General features: G+C 42.3%; 1 protein-coding gene across 6 annotated transcripts; it reads right to left on the reverse strand.

Moving 5' to 3' along the window:
• LOC119862454 (acyl-coenzyme A synthetase ACSM4, mitochondrial-like) lies at nt 1–27406 on the reverse strand. 6 transcript variants are annotated; one of them, XM_043494314.1, is made up of 15 exons: nt 27272–27406; nt 18536–18653; nt 16393–16668; nt 14037–14250; nt 10793–11000; nt 10023–10166; nt 8857–9010; nt 7302–7381; nt 6936–7059; nt 5342–5422; nt 5092–5193; nt 3322–3449; nt 3136–3235; nt 2083–2202; nt 1–569 (listed from the first exon to the last, which is right to left on the reverse strand). In XM_043494314.1, exons 3-15 carry the CDS (start codon nt 16588–16590, stop codon nt 483–485), a joined length of 1740 nt encoding a protein of 579 aa, XP_043350249.1. In that variant the 5' UTR covers nt 16591–16668; nt 18536–18653; nt 27272–27406; the 3' UTR covers nt 1–482. The 6 variants fall into 6 exon arrangements, with proteins under 6 accessions (XP_043350249.1, XP_038275113.1, XP_043350250.1 ...); XM_038419185.2 differs by lacking the exon at nt 27272–27406 and adding an exon at nt 26147–26239 and having other exon boundaries at nt 18536–18692; XM_043494315.1 differs by lacking the exon at nt 27272–27406 and adding an exon at nt 26147–26164.
• Nucleotides 27407–27448: the final 42 nt, after the last annotated feature.

Here is a 27448-nt window from a genome sequence, read left to right on the forward strand (position 1 = left end):
TTTCACAACTCAGGAAATCTTTTATTTTTTTAAACTAACATGCACAAAAAGATGGTGGCTGATAGAAGACCATTTAGCAATAATTACCACCTCAAAAGTTATCCAGTATTCTATAAAGCTAATCAGACCATTAAAAATAATTACACAATATTTTCCCAAAACAACATTTGACACATACTTGCCATTCAGTATTGAATAAGACAAGACATAGATGGAAAATAATCAAACAGAAAGATAAAGAGGAGTTTAGGGTCTGATTCTCCTCTCTCAGTATTGCCTTCAATGAAGTTTCTCTTGAGAATCAAGTCCACTGAATTTCATAACCATCCCAAGACCCCAGAACATTGCAAGTTACAGCAAACAGTGACAATGTCTATTCCTCATCTCAAATACTATCTAGCTCCTTCTGACGTCAACAGAGAACAGGTCAATGAATGATAATAGCAGAAATGAAAATGTATGTTCTTAACTCCACAACAAAGCTAAGTTCTCCCCCACTCTTTATTCCTTAATTCCTTCCTTTGGATTTTCCCAGAGATTGTCTTTGGTAGCTGTTGAACAAATTCCACCTAATTTATAAAAAATACAAATAAAATGAAAAATAGCAAATTAAATGTGATTTGGTGCTGTCTTGCTTTCTGGATCAAAAAGTCTATTGTAAAGGTTAGGGATTCCTTCAAGATAAACCATGGAGAAAGTCCACCAGCATTCATAAAAGAACAAGCTCCTTGCTAGGGAAATGGAACCAGCCAGTTGCTCACACAATAATTCCTCAACTTTTCCAGGAACAGTCCTGCTCCACTGAAACCTAGAGGAATTTTGCCATTAACTTCAATGGGAGCAGGACTGGATCTGTAATCCACTGAAGTGAGGTTTCTTTTTCAGAGCACAAACTAATAGAATATAAGCGAGAGAGATGTTTCACAGTTACGGCCCTGATCCTGCAATGGGATTTGACAGTACAGACTTTTCCATCCACTAGGACTTCAATGAGACTCTGCCCTGCCTTCAGTGGATGTCAATATGGCTATAACAGCTAAACAAAGGGCTACTGACAAACCACCCAATACTGGAGTACCCACTCAAACACCAAATGGAAATGTAAATCCCTTCAGTTATAAACTATGAGCTTGATGCACTGCTGTTCAGTTTTATGCAGGTCTGGCAGCTGATATCAATGTAATGATACCAGTATAAACTGAAGTAACGCAGTAGTGAATCAGGCCCAGTGTTTGGACTAAGAGTCCTCTGAACAGTAGGTGGAAGCAATTTATACATATCAAGTTTAGTATTAAAGTTTTCATAGGTAAACTAGAGATAAGAACCAAATTCCACTGACGACACCAGCCTAGAGACACCAATGGTAGATTCTGGTTCTTATCTCTAGCTTACCTATAAAAACCTTAATACTAAGCTTGATGGGTATAAATTCTGCATACATCAATAATGATCAATATGATACAATCCCTTTGTGACTCTCTACCAGCCACCCAGCATAATCCCTAAACCTGATCCTCAGCTGGTGGGCCTGGTCCATTATGTACATTAAGCCATTTTGTTCCTCTACCACACGAAGCATCTTCTTTTCTCTATTATATTACTGAAAATTCCTGAAAATAGTATTTTAAATTTCATTATATATTGTGAAATTATATTTAATCTGTAAAATCTGATTAATTTTAGTTTCATATATAAAATCTGATTAAATGATGAATACAGCTTATCTTTCTCCCATGAATAGTTCCTCTGAAATCTGAGAAAGATTTGTCTCTACTATTCCAAAATAAAACACCTAACAGGCCAGATCCCCACCTAGTGTAAATAGTATAATTCCATAGTCTTCAACAGAGTTACACTGATTTACATCAGCTAAAGAGCTGGTTGTATGTTTCAAAATTACATTGAAGACCTAACTAAAAGGCGGTGGGGGTCATAGAAGAAAAACAGAGGAAAATATTTGTTTACTAAAAAGTAAAATCTGTTTACATTTCTAATCTGATTTCTAGTTTTGATCAGAACAGTCTTAATTTTGGGGTGCATTGTCAGGAGTTACCCTTACATTCAGCACTTGGAGGTACTTGCCTTTCTGGGGTACTTGTATGGTGCAGTAACTTTTTTGACATGCTCTTGCAGCTCCTTAGTTAATTTTTCTGGATCATGTGATGCAAAGTCAGGAGACAGAATAACAAAGGCTTTCACCACCTACAAGACACAGTGAGATGTAGGCATCATCTAATAGTCAATCACATTTACAATGATCAAACTGAAAAATATAATTTGCAACATTAAAATTGCTTTCAAGAGAGTAGTGTAAGATTATGGGCCAGATGCTGGCATACACTAAGGCTCTTTGTGCCATTCAGGGCCTTAAAACTGGCCAAAGTAGGCATCTGAGAATTCACCCAGTGTGTGGGAATCCTCAAATAGCATACAGTCAGCTATGCCAGCTCTTTACCACCTCCTCTTAACACGCAGCAAAGGAGGTGGAGGTGGAGGTAGGAGGGGTGTGACTTGAGCACACTGCTCTTCAATGCTTCCTGGCTAGCACAACAGCTCTAGGGCACTGTTTCAAGTTAGTGGAACTTAGAGCAGCCCTGTGGTTGCTTTTAGTTATGCTGCAGACAAAGCAGCCTGCAGTATACCTGAGGACTGAGCCGTATCTGTATATAAGTATATGCCTATGCATAAAAATCAAGCATAGTTTTCAACTAAGGGCCTGTTTTGCAAAATAACCCATTCAAGTCAGTGGGTCTGCTCTCAGTTGCACCTGTGGAACCCATGGGATTCACTGAAGTCACTGTGATTGCTTGGTTGTATGTGGGAGTAGAATTAATCAATTTATTTTTAAACAGCAAATCAAATAACAGTAGTCAGTTTGCCCTACTACCAAGGGTCAGATTTTCAAAGCACCTGTGTAGGTACCTAACTCCCTTTGAAATCAATGGGAGTTAGGTACCTAACTTGCTTAGGCACTTTGAAAATTCCATTAGGCATCTCTCTGCATTTTTAACTGGTTAAATACATTTGAAAATCTGGCCTTTAGAATTCCTAAATTTCCTTGACAGCTATAGTTTATTTCTAATCAAGTATATACAGTAAGTGTTTTTGCATAACCACTAATATTAACCTCATTACCTCTCCTCTGGTGGGATCTGGGCTGCTGACAACAGCTGCTTCTGTTACTGCTGGGTGCTCCATCAAGGCACTTTCTACTTCAAATGGTCCAATACGATACCTAGGAGAGGAGATAAGAGCTTGGTACTTACAAACTGTATCAATGTATGGCAACTTAGTATGGAAATCCCATAAAAACAAACTTACCCAGAAGATAAAATAATGTCGTCAGCTCTTCCAACAAACCAGAAGTATCCATCTTCATCCACAATGCCCCTGTCTCCTGTGATATAAAAATCACCACGTTCTGATGCAGCAGTTTTCTCTGGATCATCCTGACAACAACAAAGGAACATCTCACAAATGGTAATGAACCCTTAGGATCCAATCCAACTCCCACTGAAGTCAATGGAAAAAATCCCAATGGACTTCAATGGGAGATAGATCAGGATCTCAGAGGTGTTCAACCACAAATTGTTACTTAACAGAAGAAGGCCATAGTTATTCAGTCAGGAAAATTTTCATTTTCATTTCATTTTCAAAGTCACTTATCTTTATACTAGATGATTTTTTTAAAACTTTTAAAACTTTTCATAACTGTTCTTTTTTTGAACTTTTTCAGTCTTGCTGTAGCCCATACAAGTCTAGCATGATCTGATCTACTATGAGTACATTCTGTATTTCTGAGGTCAAGTGACTTTGTATTAGAGCTGTGTGAATGATTACACTTGAGCTGCAGGAGTACTGGCACTCAGTCCTAATGTGTGTCTAAACTGTCTGTGAACAAGCAGTGATTTGTCTTTGCCATATGCCAACAGAAGCATTTTGCAAACTTCTTTTTGTTCCAGCTAGGTGTCCACAGGCTTTTCCAGGCTCTTGTTTGTAGTCTCTTTCCATTTCAAGCCTGGTTCACTGGGACAGGCTACATGAGGCAAGTCAGAAGGCAGAAGTCATGCATGCAAGAAAATCAGTTAAATACAACTGGCATATATCTTTACATCTTACCTACCCTTTTAGCCAGCTTTTGCAGGTGCAAAAGGGCCATGTATATTTTTGTGGGCACTCCCCCATCTGCTCCTTTGAAAAGTTAGCCCTTAAATCCACCTTCATTAATAGCATGATTAGAAAATCAAGTTGGAAGACTGGGGTGGCAGAGGAGACAAAAAAAGAGAGAACTGTGTTCTTCATTAAATCTACCTCCTTGCAACGAACCATTAAAAACATTGAATTCTGGGCCACACTGAGTTTTACTGACACTTTCAAAGGCCAGCCTGCCCTCCCACCCAAGGATATGCAACGGAGGAAGGACAGACAGCAGTCCTGCTGTGTGACCTCCCCAAGGATATCTCATGGGGGGAGGGAGTTTTTAATATCCACCAAGTTTTCCACAGGAGCCCGATCAGCTGAAGCGGATCAATGCATCCCTGGCCATAGTCACTTGCTTCTTAGGGTATGGCTAGAGTGCAGTCACCGAATTTGACTACAGCTTGAGCCAACATACCAAAGCTAGCTTTAATCTAGTTAGCTCAGGTCCTGGAAGAGTAAAGCTGTGGCAGCACTGGTTTCAGCATGGGCATCAGGCTAGACTCTCAAGAACTTACCGAGGGTTTCAGACAGGTTTGTACAACCTGCGCTGAAGCTCATGATGCCCCAACTTCACTGCTCTGGGACCCGAGATAGCTATATTAAAGCTAGCTCAGGTATGAATACTTGGGCTACAATCACACTGTATGATTGCTGTGGAGACATATCCTTAGTCCCCCAGTGGAGGGAATATTGCAGGTGCTTTCTGTCTCAACCTCCCCCACGAGTACACTTTCTGCATCTGGTTGCACCAGTGGAAGCCCTGTTTATGAGACGCATGAACTATTGTCTCTGGAAGTATACAGACACCCACAACAAGATACTTTAAAAAGTTATCAGTATATTTAAGATGTGGCCTCAAAATCTGATTAATTTCATACAAAGTTTCCTTACCATGTAGTGAGAGAAAAGACAAAATGGCCTTGTTGGTTTGATTCTGATAGCAATATCTCCTTCTTTCCCAGGAGGCAGAATATTAGCATTTTCATCTATTACCTAGAATGAGAGAGAACCCCTCCTGGATGATTTAATGTCTTTCTGTTAAACAGGGAGATGTACTGAATTAAATGTTCAGCGAGAATTTTGTGTTGTGTGGGAACATTATCTTACTTCAGATTGAAAGTGAGCAGGAGTGTCAAAATACCTGAACATCATAAGGTGGAGTTGCCTTTCCCATAGCACCAGGTTTAATTTTCATCCCTTTGCAAACTGAACATATCAAAACCTGTAAAATAAAATTGTACTTGTGCAACAAAATACAGTGCTTGATGTTTTATTTAGATATGAATATTTGTAACTGAAAACATTTTGCATTATCTATTTTACTAGTAACATTTTTGTAGAAATGTTCATTTGAAAAATGACTCAATGTGATTTTAAACACAATAGGCCTGATCTTCAGTTGGTGTAAATCAACACTGCTCCAAAGAAGTCAATGGAGTTACCCTGACTTATATCAACTGAAGATCTGGCTCAGTGGGATAAAGTCTGCTCTCAACTATACTAGTGAAAATATCCAGATTAAATCCCTTGGAACTCAACCGCCTCTCATTTGCATTTATTTTACACCAGTTTAACTCCATTTATTACAAAGAGGTATGTCTGTGTGAGAGAAGCAGAGGTGAAAGTAAGCCTGTCTGGTCCAGTCCGGCGTACCGGCAAGAGCCAGAACGCCGTGCAGGACTGGACGGACTGGCTTCCTCAGGCTGGTGACTTAAAGGGCCAGGGGCTCCCTGAAGAAGCCGACTCCCTGCAGCAGCAGCGGTAGCGGCGGCAGGGCTCCAGCAGTGATTTAAAGGGCCCAGGTATTTAAAGGCCCCGCCTCTTTTGGTTGAGGCCACGCCTCCTGGTCAGGACTCCGGCATACCGGTAAATCCTTTAAGTTACTTTCACCCCTAGAGAGAAGTATACATTAACTTCAAAGAAATATCAGCCTGAGAGAAGAATTTGTCCCAGCAGCTGATATTTACTATTGGCTACATTATAATGATTGTCAGCACGTATAGTTGGAGACTTTATTCCTGTATGTCTAAATTACCTAGAACAGATTTTTCCTACAAGGGTGCTGGTGATTCTACAAGTTTGGACACATGGGGCTTAGGCGTCCTCTCGCTTAAACCCATGTAGATCTAAAGTGACTCCACTGATGTCAACAAAAAAACCTGCTGTGAGGTCAGAATTAGGTCTATGGAATTTCCCACTGGTTGTTCCATTAGGAAGATAGGGTTGTCTGCGACAGAGAACTGACTGGGACTCATCCCTAGAAACTCATGGATCTCTGAATACACACTTTGGGCCACTTTGGGTCCCCTGCGCACACATTTAATGAGTTAATTGCATAGCTAATGGCCCCTTTTAAAATCTGCTGCTGAGATGCTTGGCTGAAGGAACACATGCTGCCTAATTAAATTCCTAGGTCAAAATGTTCAAACTTAGACACCTAAATCTATGTTTAGGCTCCTGAATAAACAAAGCCTGATTTTCAGAGATGCTGAGAACCCCAAGCTCCAAATGAAGCCACTGGGGCTGTAGGTGCTCAGCACCTTTGAAAATCAGACTACTTTTATTCAGGGGTCTACATATGGATTTAGTAGCCTGATATCAGTTATCTATATTTGAAAATGTGGGGCCTGTTTTCCTAGATAAAGCAAGAAACATACCATATGGATTTGATAGCTTTCCTCATTAGCTTGAGTTAGAATTAGGCTTATTAGGTGTGTGATTGAATGCAAACGTACTGTTTCAGTCTGGCCATATCCTTCATAGATATCCATCCCTGTTTTGCTTTTCCATTTCTCCATCACTTCAGGGTTGAGTGGCTCCCCCCCACTTAGGCAGTGCTTCAGGCTCTTGAACTTGTAGCTTAATAAGTGTTTAAAACAATGGTTAGGAGCATTACTAGAGAGACTTTGATATGGTTCAGTTCTGGGCTTCATTTACTGTAGCTGTAACTGGTAAAGAACTTACAGAGTGAGTTCACCTAGAATTTCAACCTCTGAAATGGTTATGTTGTTACACTACAACCTGGCAAAGCAAAAATCTAGGGCTGTGATTCTGCTAGAACACGGTTCAGTTGGGAGGGTTAATAAGCAAGCTAGATGTACCTGGTAAGATCATGCTGCACCAGCATGCGATAAACAGTTGGTGTACCACAGAAAGAAGTTATAGGAAATCTGGATAGACACTATGAATGAAAGAAAAGAAAAGTTATTTACAGTTAGTTCCTTGGGGGCAGGCACTGTCTTTTGGTTGTTTGTACAGTGCCAAGAACATTTGGACTCTGGTCTATGATTTGGGCCCTAGGCACCATCACAATACGAACAAATAAATAATAAAGTGAATACACTATCCTAAAAAGGCAGAGGGCTAGAATGATGTCTTGGGCTAAGTCTGGCATGACTATTAAGAGTTCTTGTTCCTTTCTTTTTTATCTATATTTATTTGAAAGTTAACTTGCTTATGTTTTGGAGTTTAGCATTTTCCTCCAACAGTGACACAAATTCGACCCCACAGTGATAGGCACAAGTGAAGAGAAAGTAATAATGATACTTAGCACTTCTATAGCATTTTCTACTCAGAGATCTCAATATGCTTTATAAAAGAGGGTAAGATTTTATTATCATCGCTTTGCAGATGGGGAAACTGTGGGATAGGAAGATGATGTGACTTGCCTGAGGTCACCCAGAAGCTCAGTAATAGTGCTGAAAGCAGAACTACATTTCCTGACTCCCAGTGTAGAGGACTGGGAAACAGCTGTATTACTTTTTGAGAATATGGTGTGTGCTTTTGTGAGTCTGTTTATGATGGGTGACATGTTACTGAGTTGTATCAAAAGGGCTTGTTAGAAGGACCAAGCAGTGAATGCAAAACAAATGGCACAGATCAGAGCCCTTAAGAAAACAGAAAAGCTGTTAATTAGAGAATACCCCAATACCCAGCTCCACCCAGACTAGAATGGTTTACTATTCCCAAGGCTAAGCCTAGGATCAAAGGAGGAAAAAGGAGTGGGTTTGAATGAGTTGAGAGAGTCTGCCCAGGGCTGTCAGTGAGAGATGACAGGCAAGTAAAGAAACAGAGAGAGAGAGACTGTGTGTCATGGTCTGCAGCAAGCAGGCTGTAACTTGGTCCCCTAGAGAATGGGGGTCACCAACATAAGTCATGTCTACTAGGAGTTTGACGGGAATGCCAAGTGTAGGTAAGACAGTACCTCCTGTTGTTTTAAATCAATTTTTCTGAGTGCTGTGCACCTTTTGATAGATACGTTATACTATATATTGAAGAAGCTGCTTCTTCATACTATTACCACCCCAGGCTCCTGAAACTCTTGCAGGTACCAAGTCTGTTGGGCCTGCAAGGTATCACTGTTGACAACCAGGGGGGATGTAACCCAGAGACCAAGTGGAGACTAGTTGGATCGTGGGGTCCCACCCCAAAGAGAAGTGGAAGCACAGGCCTGTCACTTGAAAGAGGTGCACTTGGGCAAAACAAAGTCTCAAAAGAGGCAGCCTACCGGGGGATGACACTTACTACTAGACAACATTATCATAGTCTCATGATTTTTATGATATTTTAAAGTTACTCCTGATACTATCCTTTTTTACCATCTGCTTTGCATATATCAGTTATGGCTGAAACCACATCATGATGTTTTTTTCTTACATTCAGGACGGTTGTTGCCTCAAACTGCAGCATGCTGTGTGTAAAGATACACGCTCCCTGAATCCATGAAGAAAAACTGCCATAGGCAAATTTTACCCAGCCTGGGTCAGACAGGCCCCACAGTATGTCAGAGGGATTCAAATCCAACCAAAGCCTGGTAAAAATGCCAAAAAAATATCGTAATGAAAAACACTGAATAGAAAAACAAAGTGAATGTACAAATGGAGAGCGGATGGAATTATTTGTTGTGAATGAACATGGCTCTTTTTTCTGTTCATGAACTAATCCTGATGCCTATGAGTGGATTCATTAGTCACAGTTAAACTGTGAGTAGTTGAATGCCGACATCCCTGTGAGATGTTTGCCAACTGTTCATATAATCTATTCATTATTCTTTATACTTGTATGATTCCTCACCTAAGTCACATGGTTTTGTTTCAGCTTCTTGATGGGAGAACAGATATTTCTTATTCTCCTGTTTAAAAAATAACTAGACATATTAAATAGTGAATAACTAGGGCTAGTCAAAATTTTTTGAATGAAACATTTCCCATGAGAAAAAGGAGTTTCATCAAAATAAAAATTTTCTGTAGGGATCGATTTTGGCAGAATTGATTTGGCTGAATTTTTCATCAGGAAAACAAAATTAAATATTTTTATTTAGGAGTCCCATGATATGTTGCAGCACCTCAACTACAGGGGGGGCTGTGGTGCATCATGGAAGATGTAGTCCATCCATCCAGGGAAGAATGGGGACATGAGAGACCTGAAACTACAATTCCCATGTGGCACTCTGGTGTTGAAGGCAGATGGAGAGATTAATGTAATCCAAGATTAAATATGTTGATTTGAGAATGTTGAAACATTTTTTTCAATTGAAAATGTGAAAAAAAATGAAACACTGAGAAATTGCCAAATCAAATTATTTTGGAACTTTTGTCCCACAAAAACTTTAGATATTTTGACTGTTCATCCAGTTCAGGAGGAAAACAAATGTCAAAATATCAGAATTTCCCACAGGACAGAAATTCTGTGGTTTGATCATCTGTACACATAATCCATTCCTGGTATGAATTTTCAGACAAATAATCATATATTCAGTATTTTTTACATATTCATTTTGTGAGCATGGTTTATCAGAGCAATGAAGTATTTTCAGTACATACCTTCCAGTCGAGGTCATTCCAATACCAAAACTACTGTGAGAATGTTCCACCATTTTGGGGTAACCTGTGGTTCCACTGGTAAAGTAGACAGTCATTGCTTCTTGACTCTTTGTCTTAACAGTGTCATGATCACCACGTGCAGCTCTTCAAAATAAAGACAAGAGTACATCAGAGTGGATAAGCCATTCAAAAAAGGAAACTTCAAACCCTATCTAGTATACAACTTTAGTGCAGGCATTTCTTTTCTCTTCCCAAATTAAACTGCCTATGATCTCATTCTTAATGGTCATTGGCCAGTAAGATTTATTAGGACAAATTCTGGCCTTGAAAACACACACAAAACTCTCTTTGCATTCAATGGGAGCTAAGGGCCTGATCCAGTGCTCATTGAAATCAATGGAAGGACTTCTGTTGACTTCAGTGGCCCTATGTGTGTATCTGAAGCTAAAGTTCAGCACACTTTTTCAGCAGAATGACCCTGTTCTGTTGTTGTTAATGCTTCTCCCTCACCCTCTATATATTTAAAGCCATATGTATTTGCAGATCTCCTCTCCCATCCCTGTTAATTTTTTATACTTGTATTTAATTTAGTGTTGGAATGCGGACTTGTTAGATAAATGCTGGAAGAGCTGGCTCCCAAAACCCACATAGAGAGTATGAGTTATCTGAGTTCTGAAACTGTTTTTTAAACAAGGAGGGGTACAATACAAAGCTGGAAACACCTGCATTTCCATTTGGATGATTAGCTCACTGAGGCAAGACATACTCACTTGAGTAGTTCCTTGAAGTCCATCCATCCATCCCTGCTGCCTTCGGATACCATTAGCCTGGTTTTTAGAAACTGGCACTTGGACACAACTGAGTCCACTGCAGGTGCCAATGTATCATTGGTAATGATGCATTTGGCCTTAGAAGCCTGGAGTCTATAGAGAATGTCATTAGCTGTCAGCTGGATTGTTGCTGGAATATAGATAATTCCTAGAGGTGCAACAAATGGAAGTTTAAAGGTAGATGAACATTTTAAAATACTTGGGCCAGATTCTAGTCAGTGTAAGTTCATTGGATTCAACAGAACTGTGCCAATTTACATTAGCTGGACATCTGGCCCCTTGTACTTATCTTTCTGTGCTATGCCTTGTGTTGCTGTTATCTACCTTAGCCTTTGAGAATTAATTCCCATGCGACTGCCTCTTCAGACTTCAAACACAGTGGTTGCCTGTGACCAGGAGTATAGTTAGGCTACATCAGACTGAAATAGAGTATCATTGTAAATCAGAAATCCCAACCCAATACTTCACCCTAAGTTCTTCCTTTTGTATCTTTGCAGAAGAATCTTGGGGAGATAAAATTACTTTGCTGCCAATTCTAAAGCCACACTGTCTGGGGGATGCCCCCTCCTATGGCTCACAAGGCTCACACGTCATTTAAACTATGTGCCTCAGCTTTCTTCTTTGTAAAATGGGCTCTTTTATATTAATATTTTGTCCTGAATTTCTTTAAAAAATATACAATCAATACAATATTTAAATGTCAAAACATATTTTTTGCAAAATGGCTAAATATACTACTTCTCTGAAATATTATTTCCTGATAAAAATACTGAGTTTGGAAATTGTTTGAATGCTTTAACTAATGTCCGTTATTGCAGGATTGGTCAGGGGCTAAGGCAGAGATTCAGGAAAGCTCTTAAGCAGAGCTGTGTGAGTAATGGATTTTTCAGTTTGTTGGGAATTTAAAAAACTGAAAAAAAAAATTATTTAGGATCAAACCGAAACCATTTTCAAAAGTTTCAGTAAATCATAAAGATGAGAAAAAATTGCTTCATGTCAAATGAAACATTTAAATCAATTCAAAACAAAACTCTTGTTTTGATTTGAAGCATTTTTTGTTTTTAATTTAAAAAAAATGAAGGAAATTTCTAAACAAAGAGTCATTTCAAAAAGAAACGTCAAGGAGATGATCTAGGTTCAATTCCCAGCTCTTCCAGAAACTCCTAATGTGACCCTGGACAAGTCACTTAATCTCTTTGTGCCTTAGATCCCTATCTGTAAAATGGAAATAACACTTCCTTTAGAGTGACAAGGTGGCTGAGATAGTATCTTGTACTGGACCAACTTCTGTTGACAAAAGGAACAAGCTTTTGAGCTTACAGAGAGCTCTTCTTCAGCTACAGGTAAACTTGAAAGCTTGTCTCTCTCACCAGCAGAAGATGGTTCAATAAAATATATTACTTCACTGTGATGGTCTATACTATTATGTTCACCACTTTTACAAGACTATGATAAATTTTGTACAAAGTATGCCTTGTGAGGTATAATTTGAAATGTCATAATCTGCTGAACATTATTGTCATGGTAAAATATGTATATCGACATTGTATATAAAGTTATAAGAGTATACTGTATAGCATTGCTGTAACATGCTCCAGAGTCAGAAAAGCAGGCTGAAACCAGTTTTTCAGAGACAAAGACAGACCGGCACCTCAGCCAGGTATCAACAAAATCAGGGCTTGTCTATACTACCCGCCGGATCAGCGGGCAGTGATCAATCTAGTGGGGGTCAATTTATTGTGTCTAGTCTAAATCGACCGCCAAGCACTCTCCCATCAACTCCGGTACTTCACTGGAGCCAGAGGTGTAGGCGGAGTTGACGGGGGAGCGTCAGCTGTCGACTCACCGCAGTGAAGACACCACGGTGAGTAGATCTAAGTAAGGCAACTTCAGCTATGTTATTTACATAGCTGAAGTTGAGTAACTTAAATCGATCCCCCCCAGTGTAGACCAGGCCTTCGTTAGTGACTATTCTTTGGCAGGAACAAGGGAGTGAGTGAGAACTTTACATATTGGCAATGAAAACGGCTGGAGTTTCCATGTAAACAGACTGGCTGTTGCCTGAACCCCCGCTGGAGATAATCCTCAAAGAGGAGAGAAAGGTATAAGAATGGAGGACACCCACAATACAAATCACCTCTCTCTACCCCCATCTCTACTCACAGCAGCTACAATGCTCAAAAGACAAAGAAAGCATTATTGAACTGGGGGAGGGGTGGAAGGGGTAGTAAAAACTATGGTGAACTAGTAAATAGTAAATAGTAAAAACTATTGTAAACATATGGTGAGACAAAACCTTTTTTTGCTTTTAAGTTCACTTAGCTTGTTAAGTGAGGTATTAGCTTGTGTTTTACTCCTTTATTTCTTTTGTAACCAATCCTGACTTTTATGCATCATTACTTGTAATCACTTAAAATCTATCTTTCTGTAGTTAATAAACTTATCTTCTTGTTTTATCTTAACTGTGTGATTGGATTAAAGTGTGTGGTAAACTCCATTTGGGATAACAAACATGATGCATATTATTTTCCATTGATAAAATGACAGACTTTATATAACCTTGCATTGTTCAGTATAGTACTGAGCAGTACAAGACGCACATTTCTGGGGGACAAGGCTGGGACTGGGAATTTGTGGATGTTGTCTGTATTTAATTCATGAGTGGCTGGACAGAGCATTCATGTAACTTAGCTGGGATTGATTTTGCATGCTGAAGGCCGTATGAACAGGCCAGAAGTGGATGTTCTCACAGCAAAGCAGTGTAAAAAACACCCCAGGCTGGAGAATTTAGGGGACACAGTGGTTCAACAGTCCAGATTGTACCCTTTCACATTCACCCACCTTGTCTCTCTAATATCCAGGGACCAACCTGGCTACAACACTGCAATATTTCCTTTGTCAATCTTCTCTACTCAGACACTCATCCATCAAAAACTTACTCACATGCTCAACTTTACACACTCTAAGCATTCCCTTTGGCTTCAATGGGACAGGTCACAGTGTGCAAAGTTAAGCGCATAAATCTTTAAAGTACTGGGACCTTGGACTAATCTCCTCAGGACAGGGACTGTTTCTTTCTCTGTTGGTACAGTGCGTAGTTTAATGGGGCCTGCAATTCAGTTGGGGTCTATAAGTATTATTGAAATACAAATAAATTCAGTCATTTATTATTCTTGGTACTGACCTGTTCTCATGCAGCCCACTGTTATCAACCACCATTCTGGTATCCGGGGTAGCATGACTATAACTCTGTCTTCCTTTTTCAGACCACATGCATCAGAGAGTACATTGGCTGCTTTTCTGGATAGAAATCCCAGTTCCTCAAAACCCCACCTAACCTCATTGCCTTGGTCACCTACCCACCAGAGGGCTGGGATGGAAGAGGCTCTCTCTCCATTCTGGCAAAGATAAGAAAGTAGGAAAATGTATAAATAATGCAACAATCAGGAAGAGATCCAATGCTTCAAACACACAATTGCTTAACTTCAAGCAGAAGTGCAGTCTCTTTGACTTCAGCAGGACTAACCCTGTGGTTAAAGGTAAGCATGTGTGTAAGTATTTATAGGCTTGTGGGTTTATATCCCGAATCTAATATGTGCTTGTTAATCAAGTACATTGGAGAATTTGCTTCTCATCTTCTGAGCTGCCCAAGCTATGCATAACAATGCCTTGTTACCATATGAAATATGTAGATTTAGGCCAGCTTCTGGGAAGGTTTATCTCTGGACATGTTTTGCCATAGATTACAATCATGGTTATGGGAAAAGAACTGTTGAGCTCTTTCCGTTATTAGTATAACTCCAAGTGTACAAGGTCCTTATTCTGCTTCCTTTAAACATGGCCCAGAACACATCATGAAGATGAAGATGATTATTATTTCTATTACAGTAGTACTAAGAACTACAGTACTCAGCACAGCAGTGGGATGAGCCCATAGTTCTCTTACTGGTAAACAAGAAATGATCATCATATAAAATTGCATGTCATACACTGAGAATTTAATGAGGAATAAAACCATTCTTTAAACAACAGAACATTACAAGTAACATACATAGGTGAAAATGTACAGCAGGTCCAATCACAGACTCCCTGGGAAGATAAGACTGTCAGTGACTGCAGGATTAGGCTTAGTGAGAGCACAAAAAAAGTTTCTAACATAAATTCTGATGGTTTTAGCCCTTCTTATTGAAAACATACAATTATTTATGCCTTTGACATTTTTAAACCTAAGTTCTCTGTGTATCTATTTTTATGTAAAATAGCTAAATATATTACTGCTCTCAAATATTATCCCCTGATTATAAATACTGAATTCAGATATTTTCTGAATGCTTTAATTGATTTCAGTTATTGACTGTGATCCTGAAAAGCACTTAGGCATGTGCATAACTTTAAGAACATGATGGTCCCACTGATTTCACTACCTCCCACGTGAAAAGTTAAGCATGTGTGTCAATGTTTGCAGAATCTGGGGGTAAAACACGAATCCAGGAAAGCTCTTAAATACATGCTTAATTTTCAGCCATTTGACTTAAATGGGATGTAAGTGCTTTCCTGAATAGAGATGCTTTGCTGAAGCAGGGCCCAGGAGCAGAAGGCTGGGCTTGTGTTTAAATCAGAGGATTGGGATGAAGAAGATAATGTAGGTTTATTTCCCAGCTCTGTTACAAACTTCTGTTGTGACCCTGGGCAAGTCATTTAATCTCTCTGTGTTTTAGTTCTCTATCAATAAAATGGGACTAACAATATTTCCCTTCTCAGTCTTTTCTACTTATGCCCTGATCCTAAATATGATCACATGTTGGCATGTGAAGCAGCAAATATTCTTAATGGCATTTTGACTATTCACTAGAGCTGGTTGAAATTTGGAATTTCCATTTCATAGCACATTTCAACATTTTGCAATTTATTTTCTTTCTGAATGACAGCATGTGAGCAGCAGTAGTGCATAATATAAGATTCTGTGCATTAATGTAAAATTAATAAATGTCATATAAAATGACAAAATCAAAAAAGAGAGTCAAGGTGGGTGAGATAAGATCTTTTATTGGACCAACTTCTGTTTTTGAGAGAGATAAGCTTTCTCTATCACAAACAGAAGCTGGTCCAATAAAAGATCTTATCTCACCCACATTGTTTCTCTAATGTTGTGGGACTGACACAGCTACAACTAGACTGCATAAAATCAAAATTTAAATTTAGAAATAAAATTTGTTTTTTTCAAAATGAAATTTTCCAAAATGAAACTTTTTTATTTTAATTTTAATGGTAATTTTATCAAAATTGATATGATTTTGTGAAAATTTTTGGTTTAATCAAAACAACGTTTTTCAGATGGAAAACTTGGGCAAAAGTTTTTCAAATAGCTCAGTTATTTACCTGACACCCTTGAAAGTATCTTAGAGCAGCAAAATAGTTAACATCTACTATGAAAGGATCATCACAGAGATCATATGTTTTGGAACCGGTATCTATAAGATGATAGAACACCAAACAGAAATGAAAGAAAATGTTGGAACTAAGGAGACAAAATATGTTACCTTTTCCATTTGACTCCATTTGTCCAAAACATCACTTGCAAAATTAAAGTGCTCTGGCAACTCTTTATAGATGCTCGGTGATTCATTGCCAGAGATATTTTGAGGGGCAAATCCTTGGCAATGTTTGCTGAAGAATCTACAAGGTGACTTTGGTGTCCAAATAGAGTTAAAAATCTGGAGTTTAAGTAAAAACTTCATGGCACAAAAACCTTGTCAGAGTTCTTGGTTTAGATTATATAAACATCTCAGTAGAATATTCTTTGAAGGGCTTTTGACCTGCAATGAAATTATTTACAGAAACTTTATACTGAGAGCTGCCTGAAAAAACAAATATTGATGGACCAAAGTATTACAAATCAGTTACAAGATCTAGGCCAAGAGTCCGATCCTTGTCTCACTGGAGTACATGGCAAAAGTAGGAGAAGAAAGGACTGTGCTTAATGTCATAATGTTTCCCATAGACCCAAATCCTGGCCTCAGAGGAAAGCCTGGGCAGCCAGGTATCCACCCCCAGGTGGTGGAGTGGTGGGAAAACCCTTTGTCACTGCTCCAGACTCAGGGGTGGTCTATCCTCTATGATGTTAATGCCAAGCCAATATGAGTATTTACAAATTCATAAAAGGGCAGATTCACAGCCACACCTATAAAGCCACTTTGCAGCATCAGTGCACAATGAGACCTTGCAAAACAGGAAACCACGATGCATGGGAGCTAAGCACCCCTTTGTGGGCTCTACAAATCCTCCATTCCTCACCCTATACCGTGGAACTGCACAAGTTCCTCTGGAGAATACCTATAAGGCAGGGGAATGATTTTCCCCAAAAGAAACTTCCATTGCAGGTGAGGAATGGGGGATTTGGAGAGCCCAAAAAGGCTCATCCCGATTTAGGACAATAGCAGAATCAAAGAGAAAATGTTATGCAGCTTGGAATTTGTTTTGCTGGTGCCAAAAGAAACTCAGATGCTAGAATTTCAACTTTGGTTCTAAATCTAGGACCCCCAAGTTACAAGTGAGGTCTAAATTTGGCAAACCACGTTCTCCCATCCCCATCTGTCTCATTTCCAATTGATCATCTCAATAATGAAATCCTTCTAACATGGGTTTACTTATAGCTTTCCCATTTTGGAAGATTGAATTGTCTTTTTTAAAAACTTATTTTATAGGTGAACTAATTAGGCTCAAATTAGATATCAGCATAATAGTCTCTCTATGCTTACAGACAGCTCCCCAACCTGAAGCAAATACCCACCAGCAACCACACACCACACAACAGAACCACTAACCCAGGAACCTATCCTTGCAACAAAGCCCGTTGCCAACTCTGTCCACATATCTATTCAGGGGACACCATCATAGGGCCTAATCATATCAGCCACACTATCAGAGGCTCGTTCACCTGCGCATCTACCAATGTGATATATGCCATCATGTGCCAGCAATGCCCCTCTGCCATGTACATTGGTCAAACTGGACAGTCTCTACATAAAAGAATAAATGGACACAAATTAGATGTCAAGAATTATAACATTCAAAAACCAGTTGAAGAACACTTCAATCTCTCTGGTCACTCTATTACAGACCTAAAAGTTGCAATTCTTCAACAAAAAAAACTTCAAAACCAGACTCCAACGAGAGACTGCTGAATTGGAATTAATTTGCAAACTGGATACAATTAACTTAGGCTTGAATAGAGACTGGGAGTGGATGGGTCATTACACAAAGTAAAACTATTTCCCCATGTTTATTCCCCCCCGCCCCCCACCGTTCCTTACATGTTCTTGTCAACTGCTAGAAATGGCCCACCTTATTATCACTACAAAAGGTCCCCCCCCCGAACCCCCATACTCTCCTGCTGGTAATAGCTCACCTTAAGTGATCACTCTCATTACAGTGTGTATGGTAACAACCATTGTTTCATGTTCTCTATGTACATAAATCCCCACTGTATTTTCCGCTGAATGCATCCGATGAAGTGAACTGTAGCTCACGAAAGCTTATGCTCAAATAAATTTGTTAGTCACCAAGGTGCCACAAGTACTCCTTCTCTATTTTATATGTCCCGTGTTTAGGTTCAATGATTTACAAAGTTTTATAAACAAATAAAAAAAATGCAATCAACCGAGCAAGCAACCAAAAGCTCACTTAATGGCGACTCCAGTTTTGTAATATCTTTTTTCTGATTTTCTGCAATTTAGGAAAGATGTTGAACTTGCAGGTCACTTGCAAGCTACTCACATTCCACTGGCTGAACTGTAACACGCTGGGGAGAACAGAAAGTCTCCAAAAGCTCCTTGCAGAGCTGCAAGACAAAGTGCATACTTTACCTATTAAGGATTTCAGAACATAGAAGTAAATATTAACTTTCAATATGAAACACAAATACTTTATTTGCTAAAATAAAGTTTGCTCTAAATGCTGTTTTTAAATAGGTAAACAGGGCATTTCTCCATGTTCTAAAGCAGATAAAGTTCTTAACATATATTTTCTCTCTCTCACCTTATGTAGGTATCAGACAGGTTGGGGGTTGGACTAGATGACCTTCTGGGGTCCCTTCCAACCCTGATATTCTATGACAGAGGAAATATTGCTGATAATACAGATTAGGATCTTGAATATCATTTTGTGTTTAGATCTCATTTAGAGCTTTTTTTGAGCCAAATTCACTCCATTCACTTTAACTGGATTGCACCAACAGAAAACCTGGTCCTGTGTGTTTATCTATATTGCTGAATAGTGTTTAATAAATATAAATGTTATGAGTTTGACTTAATTCTCTGGATTTCATCTGACAAATACCAGTAAGTAAATATTTTGTTTGTGTACTTTCCTTTCCTTTATAATGTACAAAAACTGCCTCATAATTTTAAAAAATTGTTTTTCTTCTTGACTTTAGTTTGGGAATTTTCCTGTTTGGGACTCCTTAGAGGATTAGCAACATGCATTCAAAACAGTGAAATGTGGGTGCTGAGGAAGGCTGAAAGGTGGTGGATTGATGTTTTTGATTCTCGTTGTCTTGGTCAGCTGCGCCTATTATGGGCACAACAAGATTAAAGCAATGCCGATATTTGTAGCCAAACCCAGCAACTGCCTCCATCAATACTGGTTTGGTTTTGGTGGCTTTCTTGGTCTAAGTGAGACAAACTGCAGCCAAACCAAGGCTACTCTCTCAGCTGCCTCTCTTACAGAGACACTGTGAATCACCACTCAGGCTTGCAGCAATATCTCTCTGCACTTATTTACCTTTTCACAGAGGCTGCAATGACTCAGCCTTCAGGCATGCGGCAGTAGTCTATCCCTGGGTTAGATGACCCCCAGGATGAAGTATTTTCCCCCACTCCACCAAAGCTGTATAGGTCAGTCTGTGCAACAGCATTACCCAACCAGGAAATACACTGCAAGGCAGCAGGAGATCAGACTTTATAGACTCCCAAGCTGCTCCTGATCTAGTGCCTGTTCCTTCCCCAGCCTTGCCTGTTCCAGTCTTGTCCTTGCCCTAGTCTGACCTTGCTCCGGTTCTGTTAATGAACTACACATCAGCCTTGCCTCTGCCTCCTGCCCCCCTCAGACTCCAACCATGAAGATTTGACTTTTGGCCTGCACTTGGACTCTAGCTACAGTACTGCTTTTGGCTTGTTTACAGACTACAATCTCGGTTCTGACCCCAGGCTGTCTCCGAATCTTGGTTCCAGCATCACCTTCAGCCCAATCCTGATCTTATATCTGACTTTGATCTCCACTCCAACCACCAGGCTTGACTATTGGGAGTCAGCGCTTGACAGTTTGCATAGACTCCACTGTACTGTACCGCAGGGCCTTGATGGAGCACTTGAGTCCCTGTTCTAGACCCTCCAGAACCAAATTGTCCAGCTGCAGTTAGAGAATGCTTTCCTCCAATAGCAGGATTGTGGTCCAGAAACCCCCTTGCCATAATGGTTTGATGCAGACTACCTCAAGTTCTGAGGGTTTATCAATCAGTGCTGCTTGCTATTCCTGATGAGGCCATCCTTGTACTCAGATGACCAGATGAAGGTTATTAGTCTACTGTCTGAAGAAACCCTACAGGGGTCTTACCCATCCTGGAATGGGCTGACCCAATGCTGGGCCACTTTGAGGAATTCATTCACTCCTCATTAGTATTCAATGACCCCAACTGAGCCATACTGCTGAAGCAACCATACAGTTCCTCACCCAGGGCTCATGACCCATCTCCACCTAAGTAGCCCTCTTATGGTCTTGGCGACCAATTCAGCCTAGAACAAGTGGTTCAAGTCTAACATTTTTGTCAGGGATTGACTGACGCTATAAAGGATGAGCTAGCTCAGGCTGACTCCTATACAGAGTTACTACTCTACATCAAACTCTGCATTAGAATTGAGAACAGGCTGCTCAAGTGTCTCCTGGAAAGGAAATAGGCTACTACCCTTTCCTAGCCTAGTGTCAAGAGCTTCCATATATACCCTTTGCGTAGTTTTGGACCTGAGCCCATGCAGATTGACAGCCCCAGGAGGCAACTCACGGCCAAAGAGAAGGAATATTGGCATTGAAATGGCTTTTGCCTGCATTTCAGATAAGGTAGTTGCTTTGCGTCAGGGTGGCCCTACAAACCCAGACCTGCTACAGTGCTATCCAATCCCAGTAGAGGGGTTATGACTGGACATGACCTGGAGGGCAAGCTCTCTACATGACTGGATCCCCCCTTCTGCCTATCTGTGTCCTGGCAGTGGCAGAGCCCACCAACCACAACTGTAGATCCTCTTCCAGCTGAGAGCCCCTGCCATGCCCAAAGTAAGCTGTTCTTCATTTGCATTAATCAACTCTGGGGCGTCCAGCAACTTTATGGACTTGGCCTTTGACTAGGCCAACCACTTGCCCATCCAGAGGAAGTTGTTCCAGAGCATGTAGAAACTATTGATGGCAGTATGCTGATTTCTAGGCCAGTTGCCTATGAGACAACCCCTCCCCAGGTTAAGATTGGAGATCACCAACTATGCAATTCGACCTAATCCTTGCACCACACTGTCAGGCTATATTGGGCCTCCCTGGCTCTCCCTTTACAAAATGAACATTTTGTGGGTGGCACGGGAGATATGATTTAACTCCAGGTTTTGCTGGCTGCAATGTCTATGAAAACCCAGCAGGGAAGAAGCTGGGACCTCCCCCTTGGAAGGCATCCTCCCTGCTCTGTATTACCTGTTTCCGAAGATACTGGTTCATCAATCCCAGTCAAGTATAGTGATCTTGTGGATGTGTTCAACTAACAGAAGGCTAACGTTTTACCTCCTCCCTGGCCACACTGAATCTACGACTGTCCTATAGACCTCCAGGCAGGGGCAAAGATCCCCTTTGAACACATTTACCCATTATCAGAACCCAAACTCAAGGCCCTATGGCATTATCTGGATGAAAATCTGGCTAAGAACTTGATTTGGTCCTCCAAATCCTCTGCTGGCACCCCTATCCTGTTTGTTAAAAAGAAGGACAGGACACTGCATATCTGTGTTGATTATTGTGCCCTGAATGGTATTACCATCAAGAACAAATACCCTCTTGCGCTGACCAACAAGTTCCTAGAACAGGTTGGTGTGGCAAAGGTCTTCACCAAGCTCAATCTGCACAGTGTGTACAACCCCTTCTACATACAGGAGGGTGATGAGTAGAAGACAGCCTTCCAAACCTGGTATGGCTACAATGAAAACCAGGTTATGTTCTTTGACCTCTTCAATGCCCCAGCCACATTCCAGTGTTTCGCGAATGATATCTTCAAGGATGTCCTAGACCAGTTCATTGTGATTTACTTAGAAAACATTCTTGTCTTCTCAGAGAACCAGACTGTGCATGACCAGCATATCCTAAAAGTGCTGGAACACCTTAGGAAAAATGGCTTATATGCCAAATCAGAAAAACATGAATTTGATTGCATCATATTTGATGTAGCTGATTTTGTCTCATCAAAGAGGATCACCATGGATCTATGAAAAATTGTCAGCATTATGGACTGGGCCCCACCAAGGACCATCCATGACATCCAGTGCTTCCTGGGATTTGCAAACTTCTACTGGTTTATCAAGGAATTCTCTTGAGTACTTGCCCCAATAACCCAGCTCCTCTACAAGAACTCCACCTTCATCAGGACATCAGAGGCCCAATGGGCTTTTGAGCAACTGAAGAACTTCACCTCTGCACCCATATTGAGGCATCCGGATCAATCCAAGTCCTTCGTTGTCAAGGCAGATGCTTCCAATTATGGCATTGAGGCAGTACTGTCACAACTGCAGGGGTCATCAAGCATTCTCCATCCATGCACATTCTACTCCAGAAAGGTAAGTCCTATGGAGCAGAACTATAAAATCTATGACAGAGAGCTGCTACTCATCAAGACTGCCTTGAGGAGTGGTGTGACCCCTTAGAGGGTGCATGTTTTTCCATCCACATATTCACCAACCACAAAAACTTAGAACACCTGCAATCTGAGAAAGCCCTCAACCAGTGCCAGATCCAATGGTTCCTGTTTTTTCATGCTTTGAGTTCACTACATTACTGACCTGGAGACCAGAATGGCAAACCCAATGCACTCTCCCGCAAGGGGGAGTGCCTTTGTGGCAAAGAAAGACCATCAGAACCTTCCGCCATACTGAAGTCCCACAATTTCGCCAATGTATTAATGAACATGGACCTATTATCCCTTACAAAATTCTCCTTATCGAGCAACCAATTGGCGACTAAACAGATATTTCCCAATGCTGAGCCCAATCCAGGTTTTTCTGTCAAGAATGGGATACTTCTGTTCCAAGGCTGTGTTTATGCACCTGAAGGCTCACTCTGTCTTGCAATGCTCTGACTATGACTCACCTTCTGGCCAGCCATTTTGGACATCGGAAGACTATATGAAACTGATCACATGACATTTCTGGTGGCTCCAATTGCATGCCTCTGTGAGGTTGTACATTGACTTATGCAAAGTATGTTGCTACATGAAGGCCCTCCCATGCTAAGCCCCTTGGTCCCCTGACCTACTCCTTCACACCCTAGGAATCATACCTATGGATTTTATTGTAGAGCTCCCTAATTTACAGAGCCACACCATCATATTAGTAGTAGAAGACCTCCTCTCCAAGATATCCTACTTAGTACCCTGCTGCAAGATTCCCACCACAGAGATGACAACCTATCTATTTTTTGACCATGTTTTAAGGTTTACAGGTTACCTTCCAATACCATGTTGCACCACGGACCACCGTTCATCTCTCACTTTTGGCAGGAATTTTTCCACCTCTTAGACATTGACCTATGTCTCTTCACCATCTATCATCACCAAATGGATGGGCAGTTGGAATGAGTAAATCAAGTTTTAGAGCAGTGCTTGTGGTGTTTTATCAAATTCCACCAGGATGACTGGGTCCATCTTCTACCCTTCGCAGAGTTCACCTACAACTCTGACCATAAGTCCATCCGATAGAAGCCCTTTTTTTCCCAACTACAGTTTCCATCCCCAGTTCCACCCATCACTTCCCACATTCCTGCCACCCCTGACTTGGTCAAACACCTCCATCATATCCAGGAGGAACTAAGAGTCTATCTGGACACCACCAATGCAGACTACAAGTGATTTGCTGATTGCCACCACCAGGCTAACCCTCCCATCACCATTGAGGACAACGTATGACTGTCAATGAAGCACTTGGATACCTCCTGTTCCTTCCGCAAACTTGACTACCGATACCTGGGGCCCTTCCTTGTCACCCAGCAAATGAACCTGGTCACTTTCTCCCTCCAACTACCCTCTCCCCCATGTGAGTACACCCTTTATTCCATGTCTCCCTACTAAAAAACCACACACCCCAACTCCCTGATAGGATGAATGCAGATGCCTCCTCCTCCAGTCATGGTGCAAGATCAGGAAGAATACTTGATGAACCAAATTCTTGATTCCAAGATCCTCCAAGGGAAATTCCTGTACCTCATAGATTGGGAAGGTTATGGTCTAGAGGAGTGCTCATGGGAGTCATCAAGCAACATCCATGCCTCTGACCTAGTCCGTGAGTTCTACTAATCCCAGTTCAGTCCAGGAATGCCAAGATGCCCTCAGGGGTAGGGAGGTGTGATGCGAGGCAAACTCGCAGCCAAACCAGGGCTGCTCGCTCAGCTGCCCCTCTTACAGAGCTGAAGTGAGTCACCACACAGGCATACAGCAACAACTCATTACACTAACTTGCCCTTTTCTCAGTGACTTAGCCTTCAAGCATGTGGCAGCAGCCTAAACCTGGATAGAGCCTGGGTCAGATGCCCCCGGCTCAAGTATTTCCCCTACCCCTCCAGAGATGCAGATCAGTCTGTGTAGCAGCACTACCCACCAGGAATCCTCTTGCTGCCTTGCAGTGTATCAGACTCTCTAGACTCTAAGCCTGCTCCTAATCTAGTTCCTGTTCCTTCCCCAGCCTTGTTGGAACCCTGTTCCAGCCTTGCCCTAGTCTGGCCTTGCTCCAGGCCTGTAACTGACCCTCTCCAGCCTTGCCTCAGTCTCCTGACTGCCTCAGACTCTGACCATCTGGCTTGTACCTGGACTCCGGTTACAGTACTGCTTTTGGCTTGTCTACAAACTCTGATCTTGTTTCTGACTTCAGCCTGTCCCCGGATCTCAATTCCAGTGCTACCCTTGGCCCAGTCCCAACCCTACGTCTGGCTTCGACCTCCACTTCAACCATTAGGCCTGACTATCGGTAGGCAGCACCTGAAAGTATGGACATGCTATTAGGATGGAAGACCAACACATTACGTAGCATGTTTACCAAGGAATGCCACTTCCCAGCTGGCAATGGCAGTGTTTGTCCCATCTAATCTGTCTAATCTTTACTTAAACTTTAAGAGACCATATTCCATATATCAGAAAAAAGAAGCTAAAGAAAACAGCAATTGTAAAATGCAAGTTAAAGTTAAAATGTAAGAATTTTTTGTTCCTTTTATGTTTCTTCTCACTTTGTAATGCCTCTGTTTGTGGAGAAATGGTCCCGTAATTGTGAGACATTTTCCTGGCTTCTATCCTACCCTGGCAGAATTGGATGGTGAGAGGATCTAAGTCCCTGCCCCAACTCCTTTTACCCAGATGCCTGCCTGACCTTGAGGACTTCGCTTCCACTCTCCCCTGCAGCACAGTCCTAGTAATCCTGATAAGACTGGGCCCAGGATCCCTAGGGGCTTAACCCCCAGCCTTATTTTGGGTCACGGGGACAGGGGCTAGGATGTCCCCACTCCGACATACTCTCTTTTCACCAGCCACCTCCCTGACCGGGAGATTGCTACATTGAGTTTAAACCACATGCCATTTATTAAGCGACAACTGTATACAAATAAGGGGAAAATGGAAAAAGTTGGAGGATCCAGAAATCCCACTCGATGGGCACAGGGCCACCACAAACGACAGTCTCGGGGCCTCGAGAAAATTCACAATCTATTCCTTACACAGCCCAGGTCTCCTTCCCAGGCCCTGGCTGTGCTGCAGTGATACTGCAGGAAAGACACTCACTCAGGTGGGGGCTTCTTGCCCTCAGGCTGTAGGTGGCAGGACCCTTCGCCCCAGCATCAGGCTTCCCACTGGGGTCATTTCCCCCCCTCAGAGTCCAGCCTATGAGGCCCTCTTGTCTGGCAATGGCGCCCTCTCCCCAGGCCCCTTGCTCTCCCCCGCCTCTCTTGGTTCCCGTACTATTTGGCTAGCATCCACTCTCCCGGCTCTGCCCCCGCAGCTCAGCCCGGGCTCACCGTCGGCATGGCTGGTCTCCGCTGCTCCAGCTCCGGGCTCCTGCTCTGGTTCCGGCCTGCTGCCCTGGCAACCCCAGCTCACGCGGAGGATGGGCCCTGGGCTCTTGACTCTCTCATTGGTCGGCCTGCCCTGTCAATCTGGCTGAATGGAGGGCTGGCCTCTCCCCATTGGCCCTGGGGATCTCTCAGTCTCAGGATCTTTTGTGACCCATCTCCTGTTTTCCTGGTACTGAGAGGGGGTCAACCAATCCCCACCCCACTAAGCTTCAGTAAGGGGCCAACAGCCCCTCCCCCACACCTCTAAATATAAATGGTCTTTTTAATGCTTAACTCTGATATTAGGGTTCACTTCTTAATACATTCGAATACCCCACAAGAGCACCACAGCTATTGAAACTGTCCAATTTCCTCAGGCGAGTTCCTTGAGGGAAAAGTTGGTTTCTGGCCAAAATGTTCAGGGCAGCTGCCACCTGTTTTAAACTGGTTTTTATACAACACAGAGACAATGAGCTAATTACTTGCTGATGCCCAGGTAGCACGGCTATAGACAGGACCAGATTAACTTTTTGTGGGTCCCCATGGGGACAACAGGGCATGGTGCGGGGGCGAGGGGCGATTCCCAGAGTGAGGGGCTGGCCATGGGCAATGGAGCACTGCAGCCCCGCTCCACTCAGCCTACCGTGAGGGCACTGTTTGCAAACTGGCAGCCACAAGAGGCGCACTGGCCTGACCCGATGCGTCCCTTCCCCTCATGGTGGGACTGTGCCACACACCACACTGCCCCATCCCCGCCCAATGCCCCCCGACCCGCTCTACCCCGTGCCCCCTGGATCTGCTATGCCCATGCCTCCCCACCCAGAAACCTCCTGTTAAGGACCCTCTACCACAACTGCACAGCACCCTGCACACCATCCCCCAGCCCAGTTCCCCCCCTGCCCACAGACCCCCCCCATGCCTAGCACCCCCCAGCCCCACCACCATAACTGCACAGCGCCCCACACAGAACCCCCAGTATCTGGCACCCCAACACACACAAACCTCTCCCATCCCCTACTGCCAAGCAACCTCCCCCCCCCAGTCCCAGAGACCCACTGCCCCACACCCTAGCCCCCCAGCCACACTAACTGGCCTTGCTGGGAAGTGACCATGTTTGCCAGGTTGACCCAGCTGCACGACTGGGGGTGGTCCCGGGGCAGGGATCACTCTCGTGCCTCGGGAGCGGTGTGATCAGCCAGGCCAGAGCGGAAGTGGGGCCTGCCTAGGCCAGGCTCCCTCAGGGCCCACTTGCCTGGCAGGGCCCGG

This window comes from Dermochelys coriacea, chromosome 10, assembly GCF_009764565.3.
Source record: "Dermochelys coriacea isolate rDerCor1 chromosome 10, rDerCor1.pri.v4, whole genome shotgun sequence".
Classification (NCBI taxonomy): Eukaryota; Metazoa; Chordata; order Testudines; family Dermochelyidae; genus Dermochelys; species Dermochelys coriacea.